General features: G+C 32.2%; 1 protein-coding gene across 1 annotated transcript; it reads left to right on the forward strand.

Moving 5' to 3' along the window:
• Positions 1-1,868: 1,868 nt before the first annotated feature.
• On the forward strand, positions 1,869-7,784 carry LOC114278044 (uncharacterized). The gene is made up of 6 exons (XM_028220018.2): positions 1,869-2,655; positions 3,864-3,975; positions 4,064-4,235; positions 4,350-4,537; positions 6,570-6,714; positions 7,366-7,784. The coding sequence occupies exons 1-5, from the start codon at positions 2,255-2,257 to the stop codon at positions 6,696-6,698; spliced, it is 1,002 nt and encodes a 333-aa protein (XP_028075819.2). The 5' UTR covers positions 1,869-2,254; the 3' UTR covers positions 6,699-6,714; positions 7,366-7,784.
• Positions 7,785-14,631: the final 6,847 nt, after the last annotated feature.

The raw sequence follows: 14,631 nt of genomic DNA on the forward strand, positions 1-14,631 counted from the left end.
CTAAAAAAAGAAAAGGAATAATTACAAAAAAAAACTCCAACGTTTGACCTTTGTAACAAAATAAACTCTAAGTTCTTAATTTTGTCAATTTAAATCATAATCTTTTGATTTGTTTTTAATCCAAACTATATGCCTATTTTTGTCAAGTAAAACTGACAGAAAAATGATATTTTAACCATTAAATTCAATATAGGTCTACATAAAACGTTTAAAATATCATTTTCATTGAGTTCAATGACCAAAATATCATTTTTTTACATTGATTTTACTTACAAAAAATAGGCAGATGTTTAGATTGAAAATCAATCAAAAGATTAAGGTTTAGATTGACAAAATTAAAAACTAATGATTAATTTTGTTACTAGGACCAAACTCTGGGGTTTTCTTTGTAACTCCCCCCTCCCAACAAAAAAAAAAAAAAAAAGGAAGTTTATAATTGTGACAAGTTATTTATTTATTTTTATTTATTTATTTTTGGGTACATGATAATCCTCACATCCTTCCACAGGTCTCACTTATGTCGAGATTACCAGGTGTTCTATTTTTTGTTCTAGAGTAGAAACTATAACTTATGAGGTTGCACCGACCCCTTAACATAAGCTTTGTTTAAGTCAGAACTTGCATAGTGGAATAGAATCGAACCCATGCCAAATGCTATGTTGGTAACAACTTGAGGCCCTCCTAACCAACTAAGTTGCGCACAGGAGTGACAAGTTAGTTTGTTGCTGAGGCTGATTCTCCAAAGTCCAAACCAAATGAGGCAAATTAAAAATAGATTTTTTGAGATTTGTTTCAAATACAGATTGTCTCTTATAATTCTAAAAATTCTAAAAATTCTTTATTAGCATTTTTTATTTAACAAAATTAACAAAAAAAATAAAATTTCTAACTATTTTTCTATATAATAATAAAATTATCAAAATTATTAATTAAAAAATATTTTTTAAATCATTACAAAATTTAATTATTTGATAATTAATTACTAAAATAGGTTATTTCTTATGCGATTTGAAATTTGAAACGAAAGCGAATGTAATTCTTAAACTTACATAAGACAATTTAAATTTTAAACAAATCTTAAATAGAGTATTTGTAATTTATCTGACCAAATAGGTGGCAAATTTTAATCGCACAATTATAGTCTTGCATAACCAGGAGCTTCTATTTGCACACACTCAATCCTCTATTTGCACATCCTTCTTAATTCACACACCTAAAAAAATAAAAAATAAAATATAAAATATTTACTCATTACACACACTTTTATTCTAATTATATCCCCATAAACACAACTTTCCAACCCTCCCAATCCACACACCTTCCAGACCGGCAACCACCTCGCCGGCGGAAACGCAACACCATCGTTATCACCTCCCTTCCAGTCGCCATTCCCATCTCTTCCTCTATCCACCGACGACACTACCACGACGCCCACCCTATCCCCTCAATCTCTCTCTCTTCCTTCTTAGTCACGAAAAGGAGGCTTCGGATGTTGATGGCAAGAAAATGAGTCTACTCTCTCTCTCATTCTCTCTCTCTCTCTTTGTGTGTGCAGAATTGAGGGTCGCGAAGGGGTGGAACCTACGGCAGCGGTGGTGCTGTGTCCCGAAGTAAGGGGTTACGGGGGTGGTGGGGAGGGTGAGTGAGCGACGAACGATAGGGTGAGGTGGGGCTTCAATTCGAGAAGAGGGAGGCGACAGAGGGATGAAGGAGATGACCGGAAAGGGAGGCACTGTGTTGGGTATTAAGGTTAGGGTTAGGGTTTTGGTTAAAGAAGAAAGGAATATTTTAATAATTTTATTTTAAAATAAAAATGTAATATAAAAAAATATCATTAAATGTGTGAAGAGAAGGAAAGTGGTGCGTGCAAATAGAAGCTTCTTGCATAACCCATTTGTCACTCACTAAATTAGGTAAGGGCAATTTCATCATTTCAGTTGCTCCAAAGAGAGACCAGGTGTGAAAACATAAGGAGTGGAGAGGGGTGAGGGCAGAAAGGATCGTCTCTCTCCCAAAATTTATGTTCTTCTATCTTAAATTATTCATAATTATTAAATTATATGTAAATTTGAAAATATTTTTATCTCAAATTATTCACAATTATTAAATTATATGTAAATTTTAAGAGATATCTAATAGTTGTGATAGTTGTGATGGATTTAGTACCGGAGACAGAAATCCTTTGGCGAAGAGAGGAAGACAAGAGAGTGTGTTTTTGCGAGTCCGTTAATTTCAGTTTATATAAAAAATTTGAATGACTGAGAGAGAAACAACAATGGTGTCCGACCAGGACATAGCTGAAGCCCTAGAGTCTCTTCTTCGCCAAACAAACCCTAGCTCCACCGCCTTCACCTCCTTCAACAGCGTCGTTCACCATTTGGAATCCAAGCTAGGGTTAGACCTCACTCCCAAGCTCGATTTCATCCAGAACCAGATCCACCTCCTCCTCCTCCGATCTCACCCTCCTCCACCACCCCTCCACCACCACCAACCCCCTCTAAAAACCCATTTTCTCCTCCACCAAAACCCTAATTTCCGCCAACCCCCTCTTTTCGCCGCCAACGAGCTCGGTTTCCGACCACCGCCGCCTACGAAGACTGAATCCTCCGCCCCCGCTACTACTGACGCAGCCCCTATCGAATCCCCGAAAGAGAGGTATGTTTTGCTCAACCGCCCTTTTGGTTGGTGAGAAAATTCAGGAAATGAATAGAAAATTAATCACTTTCCTTGTTGGTTACGTTTGCTAAACAACCAATCGATGTTTGGATTTGTTTTTTCTCGAGTTGGTTAGAATTCACTGGCATCATGATATTGTAACTTGTAAGTCTATTTTTTTTGTGCATTGATGTTTATTTGCCTATGAATTTGTAATTTGTGATGTAACCTAAAAGACTTGTCTCTGAGTACGCTGGAGGTTTGCCCGGGCTCTGCAAGCTGGCCCGGACACCCTATTATCAAAAAAACAAAAAAATTATGGTTTGCGTTGCGGTATATTGTATAGGTTGTGGGTTGTTCCAATAGAGAAACAAAATGTTATCTTGGGTGTATGACTGATTTATTGAACTATGAAACGTGTGGAGTGCAATCTTTAACTTAGGACTTAGGAGATAAATTGTTTTCCATTTTTAATCTTTGGGATAATGCTCAATTCTATTAGATCTTGCTTTCAAGTGTATATATCAATAAACAAAACCCCGATAAGAGCTTAGTTAACTCTTCTTCTACTACTGTGAGGATGCATACCGCAACGTTGTCTCTATAATGTGGTTTGTACAATCATTTAACCAGTAAACCAAATTTCAAATGTGATTGTATTGAACTCATGGTTCTACGCGAAGCAAATATCGTGAGGTTGCAAGGCCTTCTGTATCGGAATTACTAACAGAATTCATCAATTCTTGGTTCAGTATCACTGTGGCAACAAGAACGCTTTCTTCCATAAGCACAAATCAAATAATGGCAATAGCTTATGTATTCATGAACACTAAGCAAGTGGGATTAAAGAAAATATGTGTGTAAGCTAGCTGCGTGAACTAAGATGCGGTTTAGTCTTTCATTTCCAGTTCCATTTCCATTTCCATTTCCATTTGAACTAAGGAGTGGTTGAGTCTTTAACCTCAAAGCTGAAACGTCCAACGTGTGTGATCACAATCTTCTGACTTCAAAATGGTGTAATAACCCTTGGGTGCTTTATCTCAATGGTTGCTCTATCTCACGTCTAATTGCTTTTGCTTGGATGAAATAACCCCCCCAGATTTATAGTCAGCATACTGATTGCTCATAGTATGTTGACTTTGTATGTGTTTATGTCATTTGATGATTAGCCTGTTGTGGTTGTGTTATTTATTATTATCTCTTTGCAGTTCTCAAACTGGAAAAAAGAGGAGAGGTGGGCCAGGTGGGCTAAACAAACTTTGTGGGGTTTCACCTGAACTTCAGGCCATTGTCGGGCATCCAGCACTGCCTAGGACTGAGGTTTAAACTTCTGGATTTTTTTAGTTTTTGAATAACGTTCATCTTTTTTAACATTGTTCCTTCTAAAGTTACATTCTGTTTGGTTCAGATTGTGAAGCAGTTGTGGGCTTACATAAGGAAAAACAATCTTCAAGATCCAAGTAACAAAAGGGAGATAATTTGCAATGATGAGCTACGTTTAGTGTTTGAGACAGACTGTACTGACATGTTCAAGATGAATAAATTGCTAGCTAAACATATTATCACACTTGAACCTGCAAGTATGTGTCTGTCAGTACAGTGTTTTTGTGTTCCGCATTTTTTTTGTTTCTTTCTTTGTTTATATTTGTTTTTTTCTTCCAATGACTTTGACTGTATTGTTTTGATGCTTTCAGAACCGGTAGGTCGAAATTCTAAGAAACCAAAAGTAGAGGTGGAATTAGAGACAAAAAGTGCTGAGTCTGAACCAGCTGTGATAATATCTGAAGCCCTTGCAAATTTTTTTGGTACTAGTGGAAGGGAGATGATTCAGTCTGAGGTCTTAAGACATGTTTGGGAGTACATAAAGGTCAACCAACTTGAGGTGGGTAACTGAATGCATGACTCAGTTCAATTTCTTTAGTTGAAATTTTGTCGTAACAAGTTAGTAGCTAGAATAACTTGATTCTGAAAAATATGTCCGTTACTGTTGCAGTATCCAGTTAGGTTTGATTTTATTTTATTTACTTCTCTTTTAAGTTGTATTTATCAATGATAGCATACATACTATATCTATGTTTGGTCCAACTAATGGGAATAATTGAGGAGTTTTAGCGTTACTATGTTTATACAAAAATTATTTGTTTCAACTCAGTAAATGGGATGGCCGCCATCAAATTGAAGAAACCATTTGGGTAACCTGGAAGTGGGCTTTGAGTAACAGATTTTATTTTCCTGGGTTCCATGTTTAAGATATGCAGTTGAGAATGATGGTATTTACATGTGTCAACTGTTGATGAAGTTGTTTACTGTATATAAATATTAGTTTCACTTTCATCTGGTTGTCATTTTTTCCCTTTCTTGTTATCTTTGTTCTTTCAGTGGGTTCTCATCATATTGAATTCAATTCACAGCATTTCTTTGAACCAAGAGCATATTTTTTATGATTTATTTTCACAAACAGTTTACATGCTAGATGAAAGTAGATTTTAGCCAAGTTGTCATGTATGCCTTGCCATTTATTGAGAGGCTTGTTTTTTACTGTGGCTGAAGGATACATGGTCTTTGTTTTATTTGTTTATTTATTTATTTTTTGGATAAGTAGATATTTAATAAGAAAGGACCTGTGTGCTGTCCGTATGCAAAAAGCATTAAGGGGAAGGCACCCCTATACAATATAAAGAAAAGCAAAAATCCTTAATACACATCAAAATCACTCAAAAGATTATTCAAAATCCAAAAATGGGCTGATGACGGCTCTACTACATCCGAAAATAAACTATACAATAAAGGCAGAAATCTGCCATTTAATTTAAAGATGGGCCCTTCCAGATCTTCAAGAATCAAAGACATTTTTGCTCCTGCCAAATGATCCACATCAAAACCAAGGACACCAAAGACCACACCTCTTTCCTTCTCTTCCTCACACTAGCCTCCACCCCAAGGCACGGAAAGAATCCATCACATTTCTAGAAAAACCCAAACAATCCCAAACATGTCAAGAATCAATAAATGAAGAAGATCTCTTATGAATGCAGAAAATGATATATGGGACAAGCGGCAGTAGAAGAAAGATAGAATGATTGCATTATCGGGAAGCTACTTGTGGACTACTTGAACAAGATGAGAGAATGATATGAAGATGGGTTGGTCTTGTTAATAAATACAACTAAATCTGTTCTTATTTTTTCGACAGTTATTACACAAATCTTTTGATATTCCATTTAATATCCTTGCTATTTTTCTAAACAAAATGGATATGAAATTTTAGATCATTTAAATTGTCTGTTTCCCATTTCCCACAAAGTCGCCCGCATTCTCTCTCTCTGTCGCTCTCTCGACGATTACATGAATGCACATGGTAACTGTAGAGTAGATTACTAAGGAGGGGTGATCTGATCCAAGTCAGAAGTACCATAAGGTGTAGAGATTCCAACTAGAATTTGAAATAGAGTGAGAATGATGGTATGACCTTGTATTTCTTGATAATATGGACATAAATATAATCGAGTCGCAGCAAACCGGAAGCAGATGGGCTTCCTGAGTGCATAGAGTTAGATTAGTAGTTAAAATAATTCTGAACATAAACATGATGTGATGATGACTAAAAACTTGTGAAGGTTCATTACATATACTAATCAATTTGGAACAAAACTTACCAAAATACACCCTTATAAAAGAAGCCACAATTCCATTTATCTTTTTCTACATTTACACTCTTGGAGGATGTCTTCTTCTTTTGCTTTTTCTTCTTCTTTTGCTTCTTCCCTGCTCTTTTGAGATTCTCATGAGAATAAATTGAGTTTATAATTTTGTTACTATAGGTTTTGTTCATTGGGTGTCAGTGTTTAGTAAGATTACAGTAAATAATATTGCCATGTAAACTGTATTGACCTTTTTTATTCCTTCACTTCCAGGATCCTCTGAATTCAGTGGTAATTCTATGTGATACAAAGCTTCAAGAGCTTTTTGGTTGTGCAAGCATTTCTGCATTGGGGATACCTGAAATGTTGGCACGCCATCATCTATTCGAGAGATCAGGATAAGTGATCATGTTGACTGGTTAGTATATGTACTGTATTTGCATGATTTTTTCCTCAGTTCTTCTCTTTATTTTATTTGTAAGCTTTTTTTCATGTTTTGGTATATCTAACTCCTGCTTAATGTGCATGATCATGTGACAATTGTATTAGTGAAGGACCCAAAGAAATTCATTTATATAAATGATTAGAACAGAAGAACTTGACGTTCAATGATTAGACAATGCAGTACATGAATTTTCAATTTTAAGAACAAAAAATAAAAAAATAATAACAGTACATGAATTTTCATTTTACGGGCATGAAGTTCAATGATTGCATTGTCTGAAGTTTCACATCGGTTCAATTAGAGACAGTCTAAGCGTATTAGATTTAAATGCACTATGTTCAATGAGTAAAATATGATATTATTTTTAGTTTCCCATCCCACATTTGGCTTTTAAATTGGAGTGTAATCCTTTGATTATATTTGAGTATACTTGAAATTAGTCAGTAATGCATTTGAAGAATTAATGGATTCGAAGAATTGATTTAATTTCTATATTGGCAATGACTCGTATTCTCAACAAATATTGCTCACTATAGTGCCATTAAAATTAAAGAAATCATTTAATTTTTATTTATTTTGCTCCACAAAGGATGACTAAATGTCTCTTCGATCTTGATTTGCCAGCCTTACCAATTGTGTCAAATGATCTGTGACCGACACTAATGGAACGTATGATTCCTTGTAGATACAGGTTATTCTTACTCTTACCTATTATGCTCCGATCTTATAGCAATACTACCTGGAAATTTTTATTTGGTTTCTCTGCTTTGGTTATTTAAATTTCATGTTCTTCACTCAGCTAGGTTTAAGTTGCAAGTAGAATGGAAGTGTACATGGGGACTGATGGTGAGTTGTGCTATGTACTAGTTGGCATCACCATCCTCTGACCTAGGGTTATTATTTTGTTATTTGGCATCTTAGGGTATATTTTCTGCCGGAATTTCTAACTGTTGTAAATGGCAGACAATAGGAAAACAGGGGTCGATGTAAAGGATGATATTGTATTAACCCTTTTATTTGATAATGCAAGGATATTGACTTAAGATCTGCAGATTCTTGCTTGCTCATGCACCATCATTACTCGATGAGATTCGTATTTATATGAAAGGTTGGTTGGTTAGTTACTATAATAAACTTTAATTTAGACGATGTGTACTTAAGCCATTGCTTGCATTCGTATGTACTTTGTGAAATTTCTCTGAAAATTCTTCATATCTCGATGCTAGAATTGTTTCTGTTCTGTTCTACGTTTCTGAATTGTGAGACCCCTAGTGATACCTAAAAACGTGTCTTGAAATGTTTCCCCAGCTTAGGTTGTGTTATGTGGACTGGACTTTGTTTACTCAAAAGTATTGACAAATATTACATTCTGAAGGATTATGGCAACCATAGTGGTAGCTCAAGGACCTGTTTGGTTTACATTTTTCAAAATGGAATTTGAAAGCAGACATTAAAAACATTTTTACTCTAGTTTTTTTTATAATATCTTTTTTGCAGTTTTTGTAAGTTATTCTTGTCTCATAATTTATAAACAAAAGTTGCATCAAACACACTAACATAAATTCTCAAAAAAATTGTAAGTCTACTTCCATAACGTTTATATTTACAGTTTTTTGTTTATGTTTATAAAAATTTTGAAAATTGAAAACTAAAATTTGTTTGATGTTTTTTTTTTTTTTTTTCCTTTCCAAGAAAATATAAACAATTTACAAAAATTTGTTAAATTTTATAAAGATGAAAACTTGTTTGTTTTTGTTATTTTTAAGCAAGCTTTCTTTCCTTCCTCTCTTTGCCATTCGTCGACCACCATTTATAACCACTACCGACCACCTTCACCTTCAGTCACCATCTCTAGCCAATTTCCCTTCACTTTCCACTCTCTTTGGCCACGCTCACTTGTTTTGGAATAAATTTATGAAAAAATACGACCAATTTTAATAAATTGTACCAAACACAACCTAATAGGAGATGGGTACTTGGGTAGACATATTATGAATCTGACCATCAAAATTAAAGTGGCAAGGTCCCTTTGCTTTTGCGAGGCTGCAACCATTTAATTCTATCTAACATTTTTAATTCAGAAGAGTTAATTTGTGGGTGAATATTGAATGCAATATGGCCCCTAGTACAGTTTGAAAAAATTGTCTTTCATGTAATCTATTAATCTCAATGTGTTTTTATTTTATTTTATTTTACTTTATTTTTTTGTTCTTAAAATTGAAAATCAACATGAAAAACTTGACCGTAAAATGTTTTTTTATAAAAATTTAATAAAAATATCCAGTTTTCTTATTAAACTTTTTATTTTTCATTTTGCTTTTTTTTAAAAGGATGTGAACTATCCGCGGTCCAAAATCGGAGTGGACACCCAATCCGGCCCGTTGGGTCTATTTTTTTAATTTCATTTTAATAATTCAAATTATTTATTTTTTAAGATTTATTAAGTATATTATTTTTGCAAAAAATCAAGTCAATCGGATAACGAAAATCATATATTTGGATCAAATTTATATGAACCGTTAATTTTTTCACTATCTTTTTTTCCCATACAAAATTGATCTAAAAACGTAATTGTCGTTATCCAATTGTTGAGTTTTTGTAGAGACGATACATTTGATGAATCTTAAAATATGAAAGGTTCAAATTATCAAAATTTAAAAATAAGCCTAATGAATAACACTTCTCCAATCCGATTTTATACTAGAAAAAAGCCGGTCCCTTTTTAAAATATGTTTTGATGTATAAAATTGACAATACAGTTTGAGGGTTTGTTTAGGATATGGGTTGACTTTTCATTTATTTTAGTCTAGGGTTAAAAAATCTCGTTTAAAATAGATTTTTTAGTTTTTTTAAAACTTTTTTGAGAGAAAAAATGAAATTATTATGATTTAAATAACACATTTTATCTTTTTAAATTTTTAATCTATTTTATCTTTTTATAAATAAAATAATAAAATAAAATAAAAACTAAAAAAATTGACATGCGAAGCTAAGGCTGAATAATGGAAGTGTCATCTTCCTCTGAAATTATTAAAATAAAAAAAATTAAAAAAAAGTCAAATGGGATTTTTTGAGTGCCTTCAAACGGCATCTTCGTGGGATTCGATTAGAGTACGTACCGGCCGTTAGCTCACCCAACTTGTCCGGTCCGGTCCGGTCTTATTTTTAAGATTTAAAAAAATTATTTTAATTCATAAAATTGAGTTAGATTAATATTTTTACTCCGATATATTAATCAGTTAGATTTGAGATTTATATTTTTAACTCAGTCCATCTTGGACCGATCTGTTATTAACTTAATTAATTTTAATATATATATTTTTTATTGAGATCTAAACTTTATATTTGTTGATTTTATTAAAACTTACGTTGGCGTGATTTGTGATTTAATTTATTTAAAAAATTATTTAATTTATACACAAAATATTTCAATGTAAAATAATGTTAGTATATTTATCTAAGGAACATAATGTGGGATTGAATTTAATTATAAAATATATTTAAAAAAATTTAACATATAGTCTCATGGCTAGACTTGAGGTTTTTAATTATTTTTTGGGCTGGACTTGAATAGATGTAGAGGTCAGATGTTAGGGTCAGGCCAGACTTGGGTAGAGACAATCTTTTATTATGTAGTGTCGATCCGGCCCGAATCTGACTTGGCCTGACGAATGGCCACCCTAGACTCGATCCTTTTTTTTAATTATTTTTTTTAATCAAATTTAAGTAAGAATTTGGTTAAAAACTCAATCTAATATGGAGCATTTCAATCTTCTTTTTTTCCCTCATTAAATCTTTTTGAAAAATTTACAATTTATCTTAAAATTTTACTTTAATCATTTTTAAGCAAATAAAACAATCTCCATTCCTAAACACTTGTAAAGTTTTCATTAAATTTGAGTAAGAATTAAATGATTAGAAATATGGTGAATAACTTATTCTTGATTTGGTGAAAAACTGTCCCTTGATTTGATATAAATTTAATGAGATAATTGATTACACTTTTAGTAATTTTTTTTATAAATTTAAATTTAATAAAAAAAAAACATATGATGAAGAAGTGAAGATGCTCAAATACATTATCCATACATATGTAATCAAAATTATCAGAAATATTTTGCCCCCGAGCCACCCGTGTCCCCCCCTGTATGAATATTAATAAATTTTATTTTACTTTTACTCGAATAATTTATTATAGGGTAAATTATAAATACATCTTCTAAAATTTGTTTAAAGTACATATTGTCTCCTGTGATTTGAAAAATTACAAATACCTCCTTATTAGTATTTTTTATTTAATAGAATTAACTAAAAAAATGAAATTCATAATTGCTCTCTCATACAATAATAAAATTACTTAAATTATTAATTGAAACATATTTCTAATATCATTAAAAACTGTTAATTGACTTGATAATTTATTAATAAAAAGGGCGATTTGCTATGAAATTAGAAATCACATGGGTGAAATGTAATTTTCAAAACTGCAGGAGGTGATTCGTATTTTAATCAAAACTCAGGTATATTTATAATTTAACCTTTATTATAATTATTCAATTTTAGTGATTCATATTTTTAAATTTATTAGTATAAATAATTTTTAAAAAAAATTGTGATCCCACCTGATGATCCAACAATATACTGTTTGTGGGCCCATTACCTCATTTGGTTGCAATGTTGTAGTCCGTGGACCCATTACAATAGACCTTTTACAATCTGAAATTAAAGGTAAATTATATTTTGATTTTTTTTTTAGATTTGAAGAAAATATATTAAATTTTAAAATTTTAATATAACTATATTAATATTTTTTAATAAAATTTTAGAATCAAAATTAATGCCAATAAATATAATAAAGTAAACGAAAATGTTAAACACGGCCTTAGGACTATTATTAGTGTTAAAAAAAAATATAAAAATATTTTTAAATATGTAAAAAGTGTTTTAAAATTGTAAATTTTTTGATATTTTGTTATGTCACTGCAAACCCTAATGTAAAATACATATTTGAATATAAAAGAGTTAATAATATAAATTTTTTTCATCTAACGAATTGCTCATGAAAAAAATAGTATCATGTAAATTAAAACATAAAAAAAATATAATATAATTATATAAATTTTATAAAATTATATTTTTTTTTCAATGACGTGAGTGTGATTTACTCGTATTTTTTTTTAAAAAAAATCTCGAATTTCTTTTTCATAAAGTAGAGTATAAATTGCATTGAAAAATGGGTCGGACGCATTAAGTGGGGTCCAACGACAAATGTGACCCGGTTTCCTCATTCGGTTGATGTTAGGGTCATCGTCAATCATGATCTGCCACGTTGGGAGTTGTAAGATATTATTGTCAAAAAATTATTAATAGATATTAAAATTTATATTAAATATTTTATCAAATATCTCATATGAGATAAGGCCTATTTCAGATAAGACATTTGATAATTTTTTTAATATTTTCTATTATTAATTAATTCAAAAACACACAAATTTTTATATTTTCTTATATATTTTAATTACTCAATATAAAATCAATCTTACTTTCACTGTCCATTAAAACCCATGTGAAGAATTATATGTATCTCGGACCAACCAAAAACTTCTCACAGTTGTCCCCATCGTGAGTGTCGCCATCTAGTTGTTAATTCCCCACAGTGGTACGGTGTGCCGTAACACCGGCTTGGTTTGCAAGCTTGAGCCACGAAACTTTAGCCAAATTATTTTTTATATTTTTTAATTTTTGAACCAAATTGACCAAATTCGTTGACTCCATCGTCCAAGAGTTGATTTTAAAAAGGGGTTTTTTTTTTAAGGTCCCTGGTATTATGATTTTATAGCATAAAGGACACCAAATATTTTCATAATGTCTAAGGTCCCTCAACAATATTTTTATAATGTCTAAGGTCCCTCAACCTTGATCCAGAGAAATTTCAGTCCAGAGAAAATTGGTCCAGAGAAATTTGGCCCAGAGAAATTTCAGTCCAGAGAAATTTCAGTGCAGAGAAAATTGGTCAGAGAAATTCTGGCCCAGAGAAATTTCTCTGGACCAAATTTCTCTGGATGAGTTTCTCTACTTTTCTTCTCATTCACATCCAAATCATTATGATTCATTAGGTAAGCAACATTGTTCAACTAAATTCAACTGGAAAAATTCCACATTGTAATATGTAAGCAACATTAGAATGGGATAACAATGACAACTTACCAGCACCAGAGAAATTCTGGAAAAAATCTGAGTATTTCTCTGGCTTGTCAGAGACTGGAAAATACCTCTGGTTAATGGCAATCAAATGATTCCAATTTCTTGTAATGTTAACGATAAAAAACTTGAGATGTTTGTACACGAATGTAGTTACAGCTACAGTTCTAATAGATCTTTTAGTTTTGTATTTCAACTGACACAATCTCAATGTCTTTCTTCTAGATTATTGTTCAGATAATTCATACTTGCATTTTGGTCTTTTATGACTCTTTACTCTGTTTTTTGCATCTTCTACAGCTTTGGGTTACAAATATCTGAATTTTTTTAATTAAAAAGAAATTTTTTTGAAGAGCAACATTTTTCAAGCAATGCCAGACCAACATAGAATAAATGCTCTGACATTACATAATTCAACACATGCTAGTGTTGGAGTTTAGTAGGTGGATTCCATGATACAGAATTATTGATAATAGATTTCTAAAAAATGTAATGATCTTCTGGATTACACTCTTATTCTCAACATAATTAAGGATAATCTCTCAACAATTTTTGCTACGGATACAGTAAAAATTCACAGAACAAAGTGGTGTAGAACCCACACCCACCCTTGTATCTATGCTGCAATTTTGTTGGTGTCCTGTTTGCATACTTTCTCATTCATATATGTCTATGCCCCAGGTTTTGGCAGGTCGATTGGTCCAGTGCTTAACACATGCACAAGTGAAGGAGGTTGTATAGAAATTTTCAAATTTCTCTGGAGTGGTAATTTTGTGAGAAGGCCTGTGAAGTCAGAGAAATTTTCAAATTTCTCTGGAGTGGTAATTTTGTGAGAAGGCCTACGAAGTCAGAGAAATTTTCAAATTTCTCTGGAGTGAACCTCCTACCAATCAACCTCTTTGCATCAGCACAAAACTTATTACATTATTAAGGCTAGTACAAAACAGATGCAAAACAATTTCATGTTGCATTTTCACTACAATGATGCATCACACAAGTACAGTAGAGTTCAAAATCCAGAAAGAAAATCAAAATAATTTAAAACAAATGCAATTACATACAGAGCTAAAAATTGAACCTTTCACGATTACATATTATCAAGTACTCCTGGACAACATATATATTTAGTTCAATCCAGAGAAATTTTAGTTCAAACCTAGAGAATTTCTCTGGGGATATATCGAGAGTGCTGGAACAATTTTACAAACCGAACTTACAGCCAAAGAACCAATTTTCCCAAAACACAGAGAGAAAATAAACATAGATAGATAAACTTGTGGTTTGGAGATATATTTATATATATATATATATATATTTTCATCTCTCCTGTTTTCATCACTTTTTTCTACCTTTGCACAGTGAAGCTTCTTACCTCTTCTCCTCCAAGAACACTCCATCACTGAAGCTTTGCGCCTCTGCTAAGATCTAGATCCATAACTTCGTTGAAGGATCTAAGTTAACTTCGTTGAAGGATCTAGATCCATAGCTTTGCGCCTCTGCCACATACATATATATATATATAGCTCTGCCTCCTCTTGTGTTCCTTTTCAGAATCAACCACAAAAACTGCTACAAAACCCCCCATCTCTCTCTGTGTGTGTGTATATTTTGATTTTGTTTTGTAATAGCAACGATTAATCTTTCCACGAGAATGTCTGACGCCATTTTTGGGTGAGAATGAGAGAGGGG

The sequence above is a fragment of the Camellia sinensis genome, chromosome 7 (assembly GCF_055761805.1).
Source record: "Camellia sinensis isolate YWXY chromosome 7, ASM5576180v1, whole genome shotgun sequence".
NCBI lineage: Eukaryota > Viridiplantae > Streptophyta > Magnoliopsida > Ericales > Theaceae > Camellia > Camellia sinensis.